This window comes from Triturus cristatus, chromosome 4_2, assembly GCF_964204655.1.
Source record: "Triturus cristatus chromosome 4_2, aTriCri1.1, whole genome shotgun sequence".
Lineage (NCBI taxonomy): Eukaryota > Metazoa > Chordata > Amphibia > Caudata > Salamandridae > Triturus > Triturus cristatus.
This window is the reverse complement of record NC_140586.1, coordinates 567134271-567154121: the sequence shown is the minus strand read 5'-3', so window position 1 is coordinate 567154121 and position 19851 is coordinate 567134271. Positions and strand designations below refer to the sequence as shown.

The 19851-nt window shown below is 47.0% G+C and overlaps 1 protein-coding gene across 1 annotated transcript in view; it reads right to left on the bottom strand.

The window, feature by feature from the left end:
* Window positions 1-19851, bottom strand: part of LOC146834707 (uncharacterized) — a 293340-nt gene that overhangs the window by 235148 nt on the left and 38341 nt on the right. The window contains exons 5-9 of the mRNA XM_085602223.1: window positions 19444-19713; window positions 17221-17481; window positions 8627-8890; window positions 7374-7634; window positions 5265-5525 (exon numbers count right to left, since the gene is read on the bottom strand). Of these exons, the coding sequence (XP_085458349.1) occupies window positions 5265-5525; window positions 7374-7634; window positions 8627-8890; window positions 17221-17481; window positions 19444-19713 (1317 nt within the window). The remainder of the gene's footprint in view (window positions 1-5264; window positions 5526-7373; window positions 7635-8626; window positions 8891-17220; window positions 17482-19443; window positions 19714-19851) is intronic.

Genomic DNA, 19851 nt, shown 5'->3' with positions numbered 1-19851 from the left:
GTTTAGTTTGAGATGGTTAGAGGTTAGCCAATTTAGTGTTTTGTGCAGGGTCCCGTTGAGTGACTTGATGTCCTCAGGGGACAAGATTTTCATGTACAGTTGGGTGTCATCCACATACATGTGATATTGGATGTTTGAAGCTTTGAGGATTACAGTAAGTGGTTCAATGAAAAGGTTGAAGAGCGTGGGGGAGAGCGAAGACCCTTTGGGCACACCCAGTGTGCAGGAACTGGGGTTGGATAGAGTTTGATTGGATTTGACTCTCTGAGTTCCGTTGTTGAGAAAAGAGGCAAACCATTTTAGAACAGTGCCTGAGAGCCCCATCCTGCACTCCAAAAGTCTAAGTAGATTGTCATGTTTGACAGTGTCAAATGCAGATGAGAGATCGAGTAGTATCAGTAGGCAAGATTAATTGGTCAAGCAAAGTGAGCGTGTCGTCCACTATATGCTTGATGGCAGTTTCAGTGCTGTGGCCGGTACGGAAGCCCGATTGGGATTGGTCAAGAAGTTGGAATTGCTCAATGTGTTTGCGCGGTTGTTCATGTACACATTTCTCAAGGAGTTTCGCTATGGTAGGGATGTTTGTGATTGGGCGATAGTTATTTAGGTCTTCAGGTTCTGCCGTGGAATTTTTAAGAATGGGGAGAACTAGGCCCCTCTTCAGGCAGTTAGGGATCTCACCTTGAAGAAGAGAAGCATTGATGATCTTGGACCATAGTAGGACTAATGATGTTATCATTTATTTAAAGAAGTTGGGGGGGAGGGGATCATTGAAGAGATTTGAAGGTTTCAGGGTTGAGAGAATGCTGAAGATGGCAGTGTCATTGAGGGATGCGAATTGACTCCAGGAGGCATTGTTTTTAGGGGAGGGACAGGGCAGTGTAAAAGGTGGCAAGGGTAAGGAGGGGTCAGAAGAGGGTGAGAGATCGATCAGGGCATCTTTTAGATCTGATTCGATCTTACTCGACTTTTCAAGGAAGAAGTCGGTAACAGCATCGCAGTTTGGCTGAGGGCAGGAGTTGTGAGGAGATTGGATGGGAGTGTTATTGGATTGTAACTTAATCAGCTCAAGCAACCTTTACGGGCAATTTTTGGCTTTGTCAAGTTGGGATTTGAAGAAGGTTGCTTTCGCCGCTCTGATGAGTTTGCTGTGTCTACTCCTTTTTAGTCTTAGGACTTTTAGTAGACTAGTGGATGGAGCGGATATCCAAGCGCGTTCTGCTAATCTCATGTTGCCTCGGTCTGTGCTTAGGCTGTCTGTGAACCAAGGTTTGGAGTCTTTGATGGATTTTCTTTTTAGTTGAAGGGGGGCAGTTGCATTCAGGGCAGATAACATGGAGTTGTTATAGTGCTCTGTGAGGGCGTGAACGTTAGCCATGTTAGCAGGTGGCGGTAGGGAGATATTGCAGCAGGATGTGAGCTCATTAATGTTTGTATTTTGGAGCGTTCTTTTCCAATGTTTTTGTTTTAATGAATGTGATCTTTTGGAGTTTCAACTTTCTAGGATATGGAAGGGGATATAGTGATGGTCCGACCAGTCACAGGGGAGAATCGATTCGAGCTGAATGGAGTCGGGATGATTTGATCAAGGGTCAAGCCTAAGTTGTGTGTAGGACTGTCACAGAATTGATTCAGGCCGAGGTCAGTTAGGATGTTTTTGAGCCTGTTAACCGCCTGGTCCTGTGGGTCATTCCAATGGAGATTGAAGTCACCAAGGAAGACCTGGGGCAGTGTCTACCCAGGTTTGCAGCGATGGTTTCCATAGTTTATTAGAGTGAGGTTGTCTCCTGGGAGGTGGTAGAAGATGTGCAGGCTGCATAAGGGTCTATGTTTGCTAGTAATGTCTATAGATAAGTATTCACAGGATGAGAGATTAGCCGAAGGGGATTGTTTTGCTGAGAGAGAGTTGTGGTAGATACAGGCTATGCCACCACCCGTTCTCTTGACTCAATCGAGTCTGATAATGTTGTGGCTTGGAGGGATTAGAATGTCAAGGATGGGACCTGAGGAATTGGTGAGCCAGGTTTCGGGGAAGATAAGGAGGTCTAATTCCTGGGCAAGGAAGAGATCGGCAAAGTCCGTGGCATGTTTCGCTGCTGATCTACAGTTGAGAAACATGCATTTCAGGTGTGATTTGTGGTCAGTGAGCGAGGGCTGTGTAATGGGGATCTGCATGAGGTTATTAGTGTTTTGGGCATTGGCGTTGCGACTGGGGGCTCTATGTGGGTTAGATGTGATGCTTTGTATAGTCTCCATGTTGCCATGCTTGGGATTAGTCGCTACAGGCGCAATTCGAGGGGCAGTTTGTAACGTTCCAGAAGGGACTGAGATGTCTGTAAGAGAGGAGTTGTAAGCTCGGAGGAGGGAGAGAATATCAGGTTCTGATAAATGATTTTTGGATCTGGCGGGTCTAGAATAAGCGTTGGGGTAGGGAGTGGTAGTCCAGTCATGGCCTGGGGGGTTTCTGCCCAAGTTCATTCGGTACCAATGTGGAAGGAGATGGCAGAATAGGGTGAGGTTGGTTAATATGTCGGGTTACCTGCAATGTCATGTTGGAGGAGAGGTTTAGGGGGAACTAGAGGGAGTGGGTGAGCCTGCTGAGTAGAGAGGGAATTCTGTAGGAGAGAGCCAGGAGGAAGGGCCTGCTGTGAGGAAGGGGAGTTATGTAGGAGAGAGCCAGGAGGAAGGGGGGAGTGGGGGAAGTGTAGGAGAGGTGGTCAGGGGTGGGGAAAACCTTTGCTCCAGCATTAAGTGAAAGGTGTTGGTCAAGGCCGGGCGGTCAGGGGATGGTGGGTTAGTCTGTGGCACCCAGATTTGGCGGATCTAGGGCCCTAAGTGTGTTGTAAAGTGTAGTCGGGGCAATCAACAGGTGGTTGTGGCACATTAGAGCCAGGTCAAGACGGTCCTGTGGCAGAGTTAGGAGAGGGACTATCCTAGAGTGAATAGGAGTGTCACTTTGGTCAGGTGATTTTTAATTCGATTTTTTAGAGAGAGATCATGGCGGTCCTGTGGCAAAGTTAAGGGAGGGACGTTCCTAGAGTGATTAGCAGTATCACTTAGGTCAAGCAATTTTTTAATGAGGGAAAATCTGTCGTCAAAGATGCCCAGGTTCCGATCGGGGACTTAAATTGTGATAGTTCCATTGTTGTATATGGATATGGTAGCATTTGCTCTGAATGTGAGTGACGACACATCTAAGAGTCTTAGACCGTGGGGAAATTTCTTAGCCGAGGCGATTCTGAGTAAAGAATGGAATGCCATTCTCCACTGCGCTCTTCTTTTAGTGTAAAAGATCAGGTCACTAGTAATAGTCCCTTTGTTGGACAGAAGTAGGGGTCCGAGATAAGGGCTTCTGGATTAGCTTTGAGAAGTCTGTGTTTCAGAGCTTTAGTCGCGTTTTGGGAGAGGTTGGTCGGATAATTAATTCTGTAACTATTTATACACATCGCTCCCAAAGGGTGGAATGACATGCTGCAACATATAACTGACTCCTCCTCACTTTTTGAATTAAGCAAGAAGCTGAAGACCTGAGTTTTTGAGTAGTCCTACTAGGCCCTAGGTGCCAGTCAATTAACACCTGTGCCAGGATACCCTCCTGAGTGATGGTGCTCTCTACAAATCTGCATGACATAACATAACACATGCCACCCATTCTTCAAAACGGAGCCGTGGGGCCTGGATCATTCTCTGAATTAGATCCCGCTGACATGGAAATCAGCTTTCACGCAGGACAATGCTCAAAACAAAACAAAGAAACAGCTCTTCTGCAGCAGGGACTAGAAGCAGTGAAGTAATTAGCGAGATAGGCAGATTCCAGGCACTTCCATTTTGAAATCCTGACACTGAAATAACAAAGAAAGCAGGAAATAGCCTACGAAGTTTACTTCCCATATGTATGCTGCGTAAAAAACATACTGCTTCAATACTACTGCGACTGCTGCTAATAATAATGATAATAATAATAATAAAACTATTCTTGCTGTTGTTATTATTGTTGTTGTTGTTGCTGCTGTTGTTGTTTTTGTTGTTACTATTATGCTCTACATATCTCCTGAGTCCTGAGCTCAAAAGTATGAACATGAAGACAGCTTGTTTCCAGTAGGCAGCACAGACTAGTAGTGTACATATTCGCTGGAAGCACTAAAACTACTGCTAGAACCGTGGGGGAAACCACTTAGGACTAGGTATAATGAATGTTTGAGAAAATGAATATTAGTTGGACCTATGACTCTAGGCTTCTAAGGTTTCAAACAAACTTTAAAGAAGCTTCATGTTTTCATACATAATTTATAAAGTATATGGCAAAAGACTAGAGTGCAAACAATGTAGAGGTAAGAAAATAAAGTTGTCGTTACGTTGTATATCTAAGGAAAATATAAAAATGTGGAGTTAAAAATCTCTACATTTGTGAACTGTAGGTAGGCATATATTACCTAAACTATGTTCTCTGTTACTCTTTCCTTACACCTAACATTTTTATTTTTGCACTGTGCTGTCTCTTCCATTTTAAGGGGGATCGCCGTATCCCAGTACTGTCGTCAGTGTCGCCATTCTTCACAACAACTTATTACACCATCACTTAAAGCTTCCATACTCTAACCCTAATCCTGATCCAGCCATTTAACCTACCCTAACTTTAATCCCATTCCTTACCCAAACCTTAACTCTTACCCCAATTTTAACAATAACCCATTCTCCAACCTTACCCATACCACGTTCCCTTGCAGTTTCACTTACACCGTCGCTCATACTAACCCTACCTTTAAACTAACCCTTAAAGTTAATTCAACCCAAACCAAACCCCTTGACCAATCCCTAACTCATATCCCACTTCCATACCCCTACTATTACCATATTCCAGACAATTTACCTTAGATAGTGCCACACACCATCCCTTACCCTAAATATAACCCAAAAATGTGACCTAAACTTTACCCTAAAAATCTCTCTAACCCTTGCATTTGTTAATTGCTTTTTTGCACATGTTGTGTAATCTACTTTTTGTATTGTCTTTTGCTGGGTGTTCAACAGCTACCTGCAAGGGCTGAAACCATTGCACACATTCTCTGTACCCAGAGTGAGAAAGTGATTACACTGAGGCAAAACAAAGGAGGCTAAGGGGAGCATGGTTCATATAATACATCTTGTAAGGAACATGGACTTTGCTTTCCCTACTCTGAATTTGCACTGCCTACAGGTGTGACTCTTGTTCATTGGATATGACACAGAATGCCAAGGTATACCAGTGGCTCAGAAGTTGTTACCTGTCTGAAACTGCTCCACGGGGGTTGATGTGCTGTTGCATAAGTTGTTTGTTGCAATCATAGAAAGGGAGTACACTTCCCCACAAGATAAATCTGTTAGTGTGCAGCTGAGATCAGCAGATTCGCAGTAGTGGTGCATTCCGTCACTTCCTACAGCATCCACAATGTACAACACAGCACCCACTGTGAACTCCCACGTAACCATTGCTGCGTCGGCCTCACAACCTGACAGAATATTTACATTCTGTGGAGTGCAGGGAGCTGGAAGAAAAGATGAAACACATTAACAGGGAGAGTGTACATCCTTTAGACATATGCTACCTACTCATACTGACCAAATGTGTTGTTTCTACTCAGCTCATCTCAGGATCAGTGCTGATGGCATTAACTGAGGATGTTACAAGACCCCTAAGACGAACATGGACATGATTTAGGGGATGCCAGTGGTTGCAGTGGTGACCTCTGGCTTCCCCCTTATGACCCCTGTAACAGCCATTGCGACCCCTGGCTTCAGGTGTGGCAAAATCAGTGCCAGGAACACAGGGGCAATTTCACCATATGGACGTTGGGTGGAGGTCCACTTTCCTTGCTTTCTTTTTTTATTACACTAATAGTGAATAATACTAGTGTGATAGAAAACAGAGTACAATTAGCTGGCATATGACCCAGGTGAGGCATGTTGGCACACAGAAGAGAGAGTGAGTGGGGAGGATGGGATGTGGGTAGGGGATAGACGTAAGAGAGAAATGAATGAAGAAATGGGCAGGAGATGGTGCAGTAGTCATGGTGGGACCTGGCATGGACACTGGAAATGGGCAAAGAGGAAACAGGGAGCAGGGTAGGACAAATAAGGAGGTCAGGACAGTAACAGTTGCAAACTAGTGACATGGGGCGTGGCAATGACAGACAGCAGGAGTAACCGTTATATATATATACCTATCAACCTGTTGAATCTAAAATAGGGAAGAAGTCAGGTAATCCCATTAAGGTGAATGGTAAAATTAGCGGTTTCCTTTGTAGAGTGATGTAACTTTTAAAGGAAGGTCAATAAGGGGAATAGGAGTAAAATGAGGGTGACACCCACCAAATGAAAGTATGCTGAGAGAAATGCCATTAATTAGTAGTAAGGTAGTACCAAAATGGGACCACGTAAGGGTCAGTGACTAGAACTAAGGAAAGTAAGCAAAGAGTATTCACCAAAGGTTTCCCATCTCTCTCTTCCACCAATGATCCTTGCACACAACTGGCTTTCAGATCTTTGTTTTGGAAATGTGGCTGATGCCACGTTATACTGTACCTAAGTTTGGAGGTGCGGCACTGGGTCTGCCTCGCTGCCGTATCACCAAACCCGTGGCCTGGCCGCCTGCCAGATTATGAGTATTTGTCGAGTCTGGTGGGCTTGATTTGAACTTCCCATGGTGGTGCCCTGAAAATGGGCACCGCAATGGGAACGCCAAAAACAGTTCCTGCAGGGCATGGACTGTGAAGGTCATGCCGTACAGGAACAGGGGTGCATGGACACAGGAGGGCACATGTTGTGCCCCCCTGCATGCACGCCATGGTGCAGAGGCACAAGGGGGACCTGTAGGGCCACCTTTGTTTCCTCTCCACCACGTTTCTCATGGAGGAGGAACCGCCATGAAAACGGTGGTGGAGAGGAAACTCGTAATATGCTTGGTGGGACCGCGGCAGTCGCGCCAAGCATATTGTGGCCTCCTGACTGCTGCAACACTGCCAGGGAATGGTGGTTCCCTGGAGGCTGCAGCGGGGCAATGGCAGTCCGACCTCCCTAACTGTAATAGGGCGATCGGAAGACCACCACCGCTGCACCCCCAAAAGTCTGGCAGTACGTGGACTGCCAGACTCGTAATAGAGCCCTTACTTGTGTGCTACGGGCGGTGGAGCTGATGTACTGTCATATATTATGAGCTATTATTTATAGATTGTAACCTTGTGTATGTTATTCAACACTGGTTGACATTGTTGCACCCTGAGCAGTCAAGAGATTGACTGAGATAATTAAAACGATTTTTTTTAGATAGGACTCTTACTAAACACAAGCTGTATTGCTAACCTCCTGAGGTAAAATGACCTGATGATGTCATGTACCTGTGACCACGTCATCACTAACACTCTTGGCACTGGAGCACTCATCATCATAAGCCACGACGCTGACGGACAGGCTTTCTCCACACTGCAGGTCAGTGATGGCGCAGCTGGTCCTGAACGTGCTGCAGTTGTAAATGGTACCGCTGCTTCCCAGAACCACTGCTGCGTAGGAAAAGGCTCCGGGGGCTTCTGTCCACGAGATCGTCAGAAGGTTTTCCATGCAGTCGGGGACGGCTTGTACATCTTGTGGGTCGCAAGGTGCTGTAATAAGTAGTGACAATGGTGACAGCATGTTAGAAACCATGGGATTGGATAATCACAGTAACAAGCTGATTGGTCAGTAGGCGACAAATTAGAAAGAGCACTAACATGTGCCTAGTGTAGATGGAATCACCAGTGGGAGCTAAAAAAAATTCTCAGAAGCCCACCACTGGTGCTACTGAGCGTCAGCATTACAAATATTATCGCTATCTAGACTTGGTTACATCCCATGCCTCTTTCAGCACTACCATTCACTCCCTGCTCCTTTTTCTCACATTTGCGTGCTCTTTTTTATCCCTGCTTTCTCCCTCTGTACCTTTTTCCCATGTTTTTTTCCCTCCTCCTTTCCCCTTCCCTGCCTTTGTTTCTCTTCTTCGGGGTCACAGTCTGATAATGGAACATAAGCCCAGATCCCCCAAAATGAGTGATGGTGGGCCCCACCTGCATCACCACTGCACAGTAAAATACACTCAGAAAATTGGATCGTCAAAATAATATACAATCTACATTGAAATTCCCTTCTTCATATACTCTTAATTATATGTGAATATCCTGAAAGATGACTGGTTTTAACTATTCAATGGGTCAGCGTTGCCACCCCCTCCACCCTTGTTTGCAGCCCTACCTAAATCAGGTTGGAAATACTGTTGAGATTTTCAAGGGTTAACTCGACAATCTCACCCCATGGCATCTGCAGAACAGTAGAATGTGACCAAGGCTTACTAAAGCGAGCACAGTACAAGACTGCTACCTAATAGTAGGTAAGATCAGTTCAGTATGGGAATGTGTGAGGAAAGGATATCACCTGAATTGAATGCAAGATGTAATTAGCAAGTTGCTGAACTGGTGGTCATTGTAGGGGAAGGACCCGGGCTTGTACACCAAGACTAATCTAGCCACAGAATGTTAGAGTTTCTGAAGCCAATGAAGTGATGGAGCAAGGCCACTGTGTAAATGCCCGACAGTCAGTCATAGACGATAAGTATACTAACATGTGTTCACCGCAATGGGAATACTGCTGGAGCCATTCCTCAAGCCATCAAATCCATAAATGGTTAGTTCATATTTTGTCCCACACATCAGATTCATGAAGAAGCAGGTTGTGTCGTCGTTGTTGAAACAATATTCCCTGCTTCCATCTGGCGCCAAGACAGTGGCTGTATATGAAATTGCGTCGACGACAGGGTTCCAGCTTAAGTAAATGATGTTAACTTGGCAGTCGTGTGTCACCGTTATGTTCTCAGGGGCGCATGGAGCTGGCAGGAGAGACAGAAGGAGAAAAACATAGGTAATCCTGCAGTACTTTGTGTCAGAGGCAGAAACATTATCAACCCCTCCTCTCCCAATCAGCCTACAGTTGCAAGCTTTGAGTTGACGACTACATAGGAGAATAACACGCAACTGCGCTCACCAAGTGCCGGCATTGGTCAAATCTACCTTGTGGCTAGATCCAACGACGAAGGCTAATACTGCTTATAGATTCCATCAACAAGAAAATGCAAATCTATACTTTGTATGTGCATTCTTTTCCACTGCAGTAGACTGTACATTCTACATTCCTGTACTTTTTCATCACTTAGTGCTAGATAAGTTGAAGGCAGTTTGCAAGATAAAGTAGGAGCCTTTTTTTTACAAAAAAAGTTAAAATAAGAGGTTTTCAATGGTGCAAACATCATTATTGATCAACCAGCATTATCCCACGCCATACCATTGACAATCCATGAAGGCCTTGGAACATTGCCTCTCAAAATCCAGACGCAGCCCTCGTTCTAGTTTTCATTGACTCCAAAGCGCACCAATCAATATTAAAGTATGGTAGTTTTATTTGATGGAAGCAGGGGCTGTGCCCTTGGTAGTGATATACAATGCAGAGGAAGATATTAGGACCTTCAAAGGAACTTACTCTTGTGGTCGTTGGCTGAAAGGTAAAGCAACCTAGCAAAAGGAAGGGGGGGTTGACCAGCCAGGACTTGAGACCTGCCCTAACATGAAGAAATATTAGCTTGTGCTATTAACATGGGTTATTCTACAAAATCTATAGAACGGACATTAATTCGTTAAATAGTTCCATCGTTCTCAGATTTTACTTCATGAGCTTATCCTATTTCTACATAGAGATTCCCTTTTGCTTATTTTTATACTCTTCCCAATTGTGCAAGGTGGACATTGATTTCTATGCTCTATATCCAGAAACCACTGGGTGTGGTATACTTTGTACGACTGGTTATTGTGATCCCTGCACAAACAATTGTTTGCACATGGAGTGTTAAAAAACAGTAACTCGTACTTAAGACCTCAATTCTATAATTCAGCCTCTGCATTTCACATTTTAGCTGTAATGCCTAAGAAAGATTCCATCACCTTGTTTAGATAACTTGACTGTTTTCCCCCTGTTTAGATGCTTGCTCACCTGATTAATCTGTTTCTCTCTGCTGCTCAAAAATTATGTGTGTCTTGTGGTTTTTCTCCAGAGATTGGCTGTACTAATTTGCAGACCTAGTGTGATTAAAGGGCTCATATTTTTAATTTCTGGTCTCCATGTATACAACTAATATCCTAAAATCTGGGGCAGCAAATAAATAATATCAGACGGGGCACTTCTTTTTCCAATTGAACTCCCTTTCCACTGAACTTTGACCAAAAGGTGACACACAAAACTATTTCAAAACTCCTAAACAATTAATTAATAAATGTTACTTGATGGAAAGAATTGTCCTTACTTCTACAACATTTAGCCTCACTCTAAGGCTAAAAAGTGTGTTTAGTTAACTTGCTTCTCCGAAGGGTAACTAAGGTATCAAGCTTGTATGACATGCAATGGCCTTATTTTTTTTTTAAACTTGTAAAGATGTCTTCATCTCAACAGTGAATGGCATTGACTCGACACAATAACAGCAGTGATGTTACAATGCACGAGATGTATACATTTCATAACAAGGGATAAACATGGGCAGCACAGGCAAATGCGCGCGCACAGTTACAGAAAGGAGGAGGGAGATGGGTCGGGGGGTAACTACACAATCCCACACAGCCAACAAAGAAGGTAACTGGTTCCTCACCACACACACATGGATGCAAGTGACCGAACCATGATCAGGAAGACAAAAAAGGGCAGCAGCAGCTGGCACAGGTAAGCGTGGTGGGGGGAGCGGCAGGTTGGGAGAGGGGAAAATTACACAAATAAATAATACCTATTCCGTCGCCAGTCGACTTCCCCCCTGCCGCGCTGCGCCCTGCCCCGCCTCACCGCGCTTACCTGTGCCGGCCGCCGCTGAGAGGGGGAAGGGTAAAGGGAGGGGGCAAGGGATCAGGTCTGCAGTCGGGCGGTGGAGCCGAGCAACAGGTGGAGCAACTATAACAGCTAACAGTTCAAGGAAACATTGCAGCACCACAGACAGGGGACACTGGGCGGAAGTGAGGCACGAAGTAGGGGTGAAAGATGCGAATCTGGCGTGTCATCCATCTAGTGCTCGGCAAACCACTGTGCCACCCAGTGCAGCTGAGCAGCAAAGGAGCAGTGTTCAAAGTTGGGAGCTCCCAGCCCACCCCTATCAGTTAGCAGGCGCAGATTCGATTGCGCCACTCAATGGCAATTGCTGTGACAGATAAAGTCACCAAGCAGATGCTCAAGTGTAACAAAGGATTTCTGAAAATAAATTGTAAAGTTAACGGAGTAATAAAGCAAGCATGGAAGCATCACCATCTTGGACAGAGCAATGCATCCTGCCACCGACAGCGGCAAAGTTTTCCAGAAGGATATTTACTGAGGGAGGACACCACCCGGCACACATTTCCATTCTCCAGTGCCGTTGCATCTTGATAGACCTAGATACCGAGCTAGCTTATTGTGTCCGGCTGCCACTGCACCAATTTCTCACCCAGTTAGAGGACAGGATCCGCCACCCCAGCATACAAGGGAAAGAAGCAAGACTTGTCCCAGTTGAGGTGCAGTCCCGAGACAGCAGTAAAGGAGGCGAGCAGGCACTTAATCAAAGGCAAGGGCTAAGTGACATCTCATACGCAAAGAAGAATGTCATCGGCGTAAAGCAAGACTTCATGTACGCCATCTCCCAGCGCAATCCCCCAGTCTTGTCCCTGGGACCTCAATTTATGTGCTAGGGTTTCCATAGACAGAGAGAAAAAAAGGGGACTGAGGTGGCACCCTGGCGTGTGCCATGGCTTATTCATATAGGCTTGGCGATATACCTGCCTGTCTTGACTCGGGCCAACGGTGCGGTTTATAAGAGCGTGATGAGCCAAAGCATGCGGGGACTCAGGCCAAATTTGGACTGCACAGTGAAAGGGTAGCTCTACTCCAAAGAGTAAAAGACTTTCTCCAAGTCCAATACCAGACAGCCAGACCATGGCCAGTGGCCCGAAGCCTGCTTCAGAATCCAAAATAGATGGCGGAGATTCAGCAATGTTCTGCGGCCTGACACAAAGCCATGCTTGTCTTTATGAGCCAATTAGGGAACCACTGGTGCCAGTCTGTCCGCCACGGTTTTACCAAGGATTTTATTGTCCATGTTGAGTATTCTGAGGGGTCTTTAAGGATCCAAGGTGAGAGGGGTCGTGTCCTGCTTTAGGAAAAGAGACAATCAATGCTTACCGGAAGGACTGCAGGAGGTAGGAGCACTAGACTCCTCAGTCCCCCGCGCACTTTAACATCAAGCTTTATTGTATAGGGTTTGAAGGCGGGGCACCAGTAGTGTGTCAAACATTTTATAAATCTCTTGGGGAAGCCCGTCGAATTCCAGAGTTTTTCCGGATGCCAGTGACCTGATGGCTTTGTGGATCACAAAGGGAGTGATTGCCATGTTAAGTTCCAGCTCCAAGTCAGGCGGGACCCGTGGCAGGTCATCATCTGTTAAGAAAAGCCTTGACCCCCAAGTTGGCAGTCGCCCGCCATCGGCATTTAAAGATGCGTGTAGCATTGAGTGAAAGCTAAGTGTATCTCCTACTGTGTATGCAGTCCCGTCACTTGGGGCACAGTGATGGATATAATGCGATGCTGCGGGCAGTCTTGTTTAATTAACCATGCCAGTAGATCAACAGATTTGTCTGCTCCTGAATGAGTCAGGGCAGAGTGCGTAGTGTAATTAAAGCAGCGTAAGCCCTCCAGCAGGTCTGTGAAGTCCCACTGTGCGTTGGTGAGCCGGCAACGTCGAAGAGGCAGCCAACTGCTCAAGATGGAGAAGGCCGCTCTCCACCCCCACAATATCCCAGTCGAGTTGCTTTCTCATGTCAATTACCACACTTATACAGTGACCCCTCATAGTAACTTTAAATGCTCCCCAATCCACTAGGCAGGGATGCAGAGCTGGCATTCGCTTCAAAGAATCCAGGGTCTTGCGGAGCGCAGCATTCTCCAGTGCCTCAGGGCAGAGGCCCCATGTTGGTGTGGGGGGAGCACTGTCTTAGTGGATCTGAGTGCATTGAGGGTTGCGGTTTGAGTGCGTCCTTCCCAAGTAGCCAGTGTGTGTCAAGAATGTGGCTAGTTCAGTAGAGCAGACAATGCGTTCAAGGAGCACGTGTAGGTCATGAGGAGGGGAGTAAAAGGAGTACACTCTGTCCCTCGCATGCACTGATGCCATATATCTAATAGTGCCTAGTGATGCAACTAGTTACTCAGGTGCTTGGCGATAGAGTGCGTGAGGGACTGAGGAGGCAGGGGTAGAACCTATCCAGTAGCATGTCTAGGACACTGTTGAAGTCCCTGCCGAGAGGCCAGGCAATGCTCCACCAGCATGCTAGGACCCCCATAAGTCTGTCAAGGAAAGGAGATTATTCAGTGTTCCGAGTCTATATTGCTCTGAGCAGCAATCGTGTCCCTCAAGCGTGCCCTCCAAGAAGAGGTAATGACCTTGGGAGTTGATAGCCACAAAGGGAGTCCCAGCTCTGATCCAGATCACGAAACCCCTAGCGTAAGTGGAATAGTCAGTTGCAAAAACCAGGCCTCTCTAGCACTGAAAAAGGTGTGTGGACTCTGCCTGGGTGATGTGTGACTCTTGCAGGAGTGCTATGTTAGTGTTATGACAACGTAGATAAGAGTATATCAAGTTTCTCCTGGAAGGGGTGTGCATCCCCCTGATGTTCCATGTAATTACACTAAGGTCGGGTGCAGTAGGTGTCTGGTTGGGGATTCAGGTTGACGCTTGCTGCCGCAAGGGCAGCAGAGTCCAGATGGGGAAGGCATGTGCATATGTGTGGACAGCCAATGTGCAGTCTACGATGTAGAAATACTACGGGCAGGTTGCAAATGGTGCCCCATCCAAACTAATACACCATGTGAAAAGTGTTGTGAGGGAGTTCTGGCAGGTGAGGCGAAAGGTATACCGTTGGGCGGGACTTCCTGTGAGGATAGCCACCGTAGAAAGAGTCTAGCAGTGCAGAGGCAATACTGCCTAGGGCAGGAAGGGTGAGGGGCATTAGTCGTACAGTCCGCACGAAGCCTCAATCAGAGGGAGGAGGGGGTGAGAGCCCACATAAAATAGCAGGGGCTACATAGCAGGAGAAGAGAGGAGGGGGAGACTATAGCACCCTGGATATGGCATATGGCACACACTGGCAGACATGCAAGAGCCAAGCATCACAGACAAAGCAGTCCATAGACTAACTTTGGTAAATGAGCTGGTGAAGGTAATAGCAGGGAGGAGAGTTGCTCAGCAGTGCAACAGGGGGAAGAAAAGAAAGGAAGAGGACAGCATAGAGGGGGGGAAAGGGAGGAGGAGACCATATCATGGAGTCAAAGAATATTGTCTGCCGTCTGTGGGGTAACTGCTGGTGGTGTGATCGAGCTCTGTAGGGGGGAGCAAGACCACAATGAACGATTGTCTCTCATGGAAGAGTGATGGGGACTGGCGTCAGAGTACAAGTCTTGTTCAGCAACAGGGAGCCGCGGTCTCCAAGGCCCATTTCCTCTCACAAATCACGTGTTCCAGGTCAGGAGGCCACAGTGATCATCTCTGCAGGGAAGCCCCATGACAGTTACAAATGTGTCAGCACCTGTGAGGTACAGGGGCCAAGTCCAAGGTTGGTGGCCATGTATTCCCCTAGTCCCAGGCCGCCACAGATTCAGTGAAGAAGTAGGATTTCCCATCATGCAGCACTCACAAACATGCAGGGAAAGCAAAGAGTACTGGGCGTGTAGCTCCTGCAGCTTACACTTGACCTGCTGAAATGTGGCCCTGTGGCCCTGGGCTGCCAGCATGTAATCCGGGAATAGCATCACATGATCATTGTCCACCACTAGAGGCCCAACAACATGAGCTGCTCGGATTATAGCATCTCTGTCTTTGAAATGCAATAGCGTGAGTACCACAGAGTGGAGATGCTGCCCCTGTGGAGGGTGATGAGCAGGCACCCTGTGCGCCTTCTTAATGGAAAAGAAGGGCGCTAAAACATCAGTGAGCATGAAGGATCTGAGCCATTCTTCTAAGTAGGCAACAGCATTTTGCCTTCCGCGGTTTCAGGAAAGCCCACAACACGCAGATTGCTCCTGCATGTGCACCCCTCCACGTTGCCAACTCGGGCCTCCAGGTGTTTAGCATGCTGCTGTAGTGTTTGCATGCTCCTGAGACACCGGTTGAAGATCAGCCAACAAGTGTTCAGCACCAGTCACTCTGTCCGCTTTTTTCCTGTGGACGTCTCAAAGGGTGTTCAAAGAAGCTGACTTTGTTTTCCATGGGATCTTGTGACCTCTTTATTACTGCCAGTTCTATGTCAAGCTTTTCCCCAGTTGGCAGCTGTATCATTGGAGCACCACTGCTGGAAGAGTCGGTCCCCACCTCTGCAGTTGCGCGGTCTCCAGTGCGCAAAGTCTAAGAGGGTGAGTTTCAACGCCTTGCAAATATGTGGAGACAAAGGAGCACCCAGAGGGCAGTTCTGAGGATATCCTTGGTGCCAGGCAGGGAAGTTCCGCGCAGTCCCAGGTAGGAGACCCCTGCAAAGCAGCCAATTTAGCAGGCCCACAGCTGGGCCAGTCTCAGCGGATCCAGTTGCGGTCACCCTTCCCAAGCTGCAGCAGGTCTCAAGGCAGGTGATGGATAGACAAGAGACAGAGGCAAACCCCCTTCGACCAACTCAGCTCCAATGTGCTGATCTCCTGGTTACTAGGGTCATGTTGCTCAAGGACATCTCAGTGACAAGCCCAGATCCCAACCGCTCTGTTACCCCAGGTCAGGGCCACTGCAACAAAGCAGGAGCATGGAGGAAATGGGGGGCCAGGGGTGAAAGAACGGGGGCATGCCAGCGGCAAGGGCGCAACTTCGGGGTCTGCATTATGGCGAGGGCTGCCTCCCCTCCCTCGGCCTCACTCTGCATTAAATCACAGCTGTTGCGGATCACCAGGCTGCCCCTCTGCCTCAGTCAATAAGCCACAAACCACATCCATAGCACTTGCAATTGCCCGCATGGTGCGTCTCCCCTGGTGGCATTCAGTGGTTCCCCCTCCATGGGCATTGGAGCGAGGGGAGAATTTGTAATAGTCCAGGCAGGAGCAGGAGGCAAACTTGGTAGCAGCTTCTGCACCTGCTGCCTCTGTGGACACAAAGACCCACCCCGCCCCGGACGCTGCTCACCGTTCCTCACCAATCACTCTACCTGCAGCAGGGAGCCAGCCATCCGGGATGTCAGTAATGCCCTCAAGCCACCGGATTGTTCAAGACACGCTCGGCAGGGCCACCTGTAGGCTGCATGTGGAGACAGTGGCGGCTCTTCCGCTAAGGTGGAGGAGCGTCACCCCACTGCTTTTAGAGCAGTGAAAAGGCATAAAATAAAATTATAATAATAAGGTTATTATCGTTTTATTTTTGGTTTCTGCGGTCTCGGTAAGAGCAGGGCAGGGCTGGTGGTTCCGGGTGGGAGGAGGGGTGGACTATGCACACTAAGTGCACATGACTGCTAGGCCGGCCATTTTGGCCGGCCAAGCAGTCATGCGCACTTTGCATATTCCCTACCAGGCTGTAATGGACAGCCTGGTAGGGAATGTCCACAGGCTCCCTGTCCTGATCTTAGAGCCGATCCAGGGTGCTCAGATGCAGCATTGTGATTGGCTCAGGGGAGCCTGTGTGCCCGGAGGCTTCTGCAGCTTCTTCCGGACAGGAGTCAGGAAGAGCACCAAAGCATAGGATCTATGCAGCAGTCGCAGAAAAGGTAAGTGTGTTTTAAAAAATATATATATTTTCAAACACCCCCCGTCGTCGTCGCCCCCTTCCCCCCCCCCATTCCTTACTAGCTGCCACCGTGTTGAGATCACAATGCAGGCCCTCTCCCCGGCTTGGCAGAATCTGGACATGGGCACAGCCGCCGTCCTCCCAGAGCACCAGACACGGCATAGCAGGCTCTGCAGCATCTCCCCCCTCATAGGCGCTTGTCAGGGGAGGCGGATGTCCTCAGCAGCTGTCGTTGGTGGCGGATTAAGGGGTTCTGCCTCGGAGCCTCGAGATATTTAGCCCGCCACCTTGGCCTGCCCGGCAACGCCTCCCCCCCACCCCCCCCCCATGACATGCAATGGCCTTATATAGTGGATAGGAAATAGATGTATTAATTTAGACACATAAAATATATCATTTATATAATTAGTTACCTGTGTCCAGTGGTACAGTGTTCGCAATATCACTAGTGCAGGTGCCTGTTGTTGCTACGACAGCCACCTGGTAGCGTTTCTCACACTTCAGTCCTACCAGGTCACAGCTGGTTTTGACCGCGTCACATGTTACAGTGTCCCCATCTGCAGATGCAGCAGTTACCGTGTATGAAATTGCGCCTCTGCAGGTATTCCAAGTTGCCACTGCAGGTTGAAGGTTGTCAGTGTAGTCAAGGACAAGTCCCTGAACTGTATCAACCTCTGGTGAAAAAACAAAAAGCAGAGCAATTACAATTAAGTACAAAGAAGAATTAAGAATTGTCTAAATTTCCAGTAAATCATGTAACTGTATCTTCCTAGCTTTTACTCCTAGTCTGATTACAGAACCAAACGTGGAAGGACAGTGAAGTGGGCATCATATATGGCACAAGCACCTTGTCTACCAAAACACAGACTTTATCAGGTTGACAGACTGCTCCTTTCAATACATGAATTTAAGTTGGTCACCCGTGGATGCTGGGGCACTTGCCTTGTGGTAGTCCTTTAATGTTTCTTCACGACCAGGCACTCGGAAGAGTACTGATTTGCGCACCACAGTAACCGCTACAGTAAAGCAGGAACATTAGAGGCAAGTGCAACATTTGCAATTCTATGGAGCTTAGAGGATCACAAATGGGAAACACATTTGAGAATCCACATCAGTTTTTAATGTTTCACCAATTTTGGGGGATTTGAGTCTCTGGGCCTCATTTATGAGACTCCCTGCTCCTCCGTAATGTCACTTTTTGTGACGTTCCGTGGCGCAGAAGCCTGCGTGATATTTATCAGGCAGCACTAAGCCACATTTTTTGGTGTTCTGCATTAAAGGGGCGTGCAATGGGGGTTGCTGGGGGCGTTTCCAGCAACATCCATGGCCTTTTTACACTGCCCCAGATTTACGAGAAATAGTAAATCTGAGGCAGCGCCAAAAGCTTACGCCTCCCAGGGGAGGCATGAGGGAGGCGCAACGAGGAGAAATATCTTTATTTTTCCTTTGTCTATGTGTGCTGCAATCTGCAGCACACATATAAAGAGGAAAAGCCTCTTGTGATTATGTTTGTACAGAAAGGTTTCCCTTCCTGTACAAAAATAATCATCCCCGCAATGCACACAGCAGAACCCATTGCACGTCCCTTTCACGCAGATACCTGCATGAAAGGGGACGATATTTACAAAGCAGCGTTAAGCCACACAAAATATAAATATGGAGCAGGGATTGTGCTACCTTAACGTGGGAAAAATTACGTTCCGGTGGCACAATGCCCTTGTAAATATGCCCCATTATGCGTAGCAACATATTATTGTGAAGTGTTTCTTGCATGTGGCATACATGTAGTCAAGGCAATTTACCTCTTGAAGACATGTCAGTGTTTAGGACCCCTCTACTTCCGCTTGATCCAGCAGCACATTTGTTCTGATGTGTGGACCTAATTGATCTTTTCATTCATATTAATAGTAAATGTTCTGTTTTGTAATTTGATCCATCACCAGTGCATTATCAGTGGGAGAGCACCAGAGATGTTCTTTGGATCCATTAGGTACCAAGGAAATTGACGTATAAGCTCTGACTTTAAATCTTGTGGACTATTGGCTCTGGGACACGACCATGTGATGTTGTGCTTTTCTTACTCCTAATGAAGGCCTTATGGACTTTCTACTTTTGATCAATAGCTTTGCCAATTGAGATAATCCTCATTCCAGAAGGGATAATAAAATATGTTTACGCATGCAGGAAGGTTATCTACTCCGCATGCTTACCACCATTGCAATTAAGGGAACGCGCCAAAGAATTTTCATTTCCATTTCCACAAGTAGATTGAAAAATCTTGAGCAAATCAATTTGATCTCTGACCCATAGGCATTGGTGCTCTATGATTTAGTGGAAGCTAATATTGTATGTGTTTTGCTAAAAAACATATTCTAAAAAAGGACGGCTGATTGGAACTCACTCCTACATATGTGTCCACACCCGCTATGAAATAGGTCCTAATGTTCTAATCTTGTGTCCAAAAATGATACTGTTTCATATTAGTTTATGCAGTCAAGGAGAGTGTGAAATAGTCTCCAGCACTGTGGAGTTTGGCACTCTTCTTGGAAGAATCCCAGCTCAATATCTGACCAGTGAATCTCGCGGCTTAAACTTGTAGTGTAACGCATCAATGGAAGGATGAAACGCATACTCACTTCCTGTTTCATGCTGAACCCGATTCTCTTCACCGGCAACGTAGAACCAATTATAGGAGACCAATCCAAATATGTACTTGGTGCACGGCAGAAGGTTGTCCAAAATGATTGTTGTGGAGGTGGTCTTCCTGATGACGGGGGAACTGTTGACATCACCATTCTCATAGATGTAGATCCCATACATGAGGGCTTTGTTCACAGCGGGCCAAGACAAGGCCACACAGTAACTGTTGACTGTCGTCCGCGTGATAAGAGTGGGCGGTGGCGTCACTGAAACAAGGGCACACGTATATTTATTGCACATTATGGCGGCGTTTTAAGCATTTACAGATAATCACAGAGATTAAAAAAATTCTCCTCTAGCACATCTCTCTCACCCCTACTAGTGGACATGTTTTTTGTTTCTAA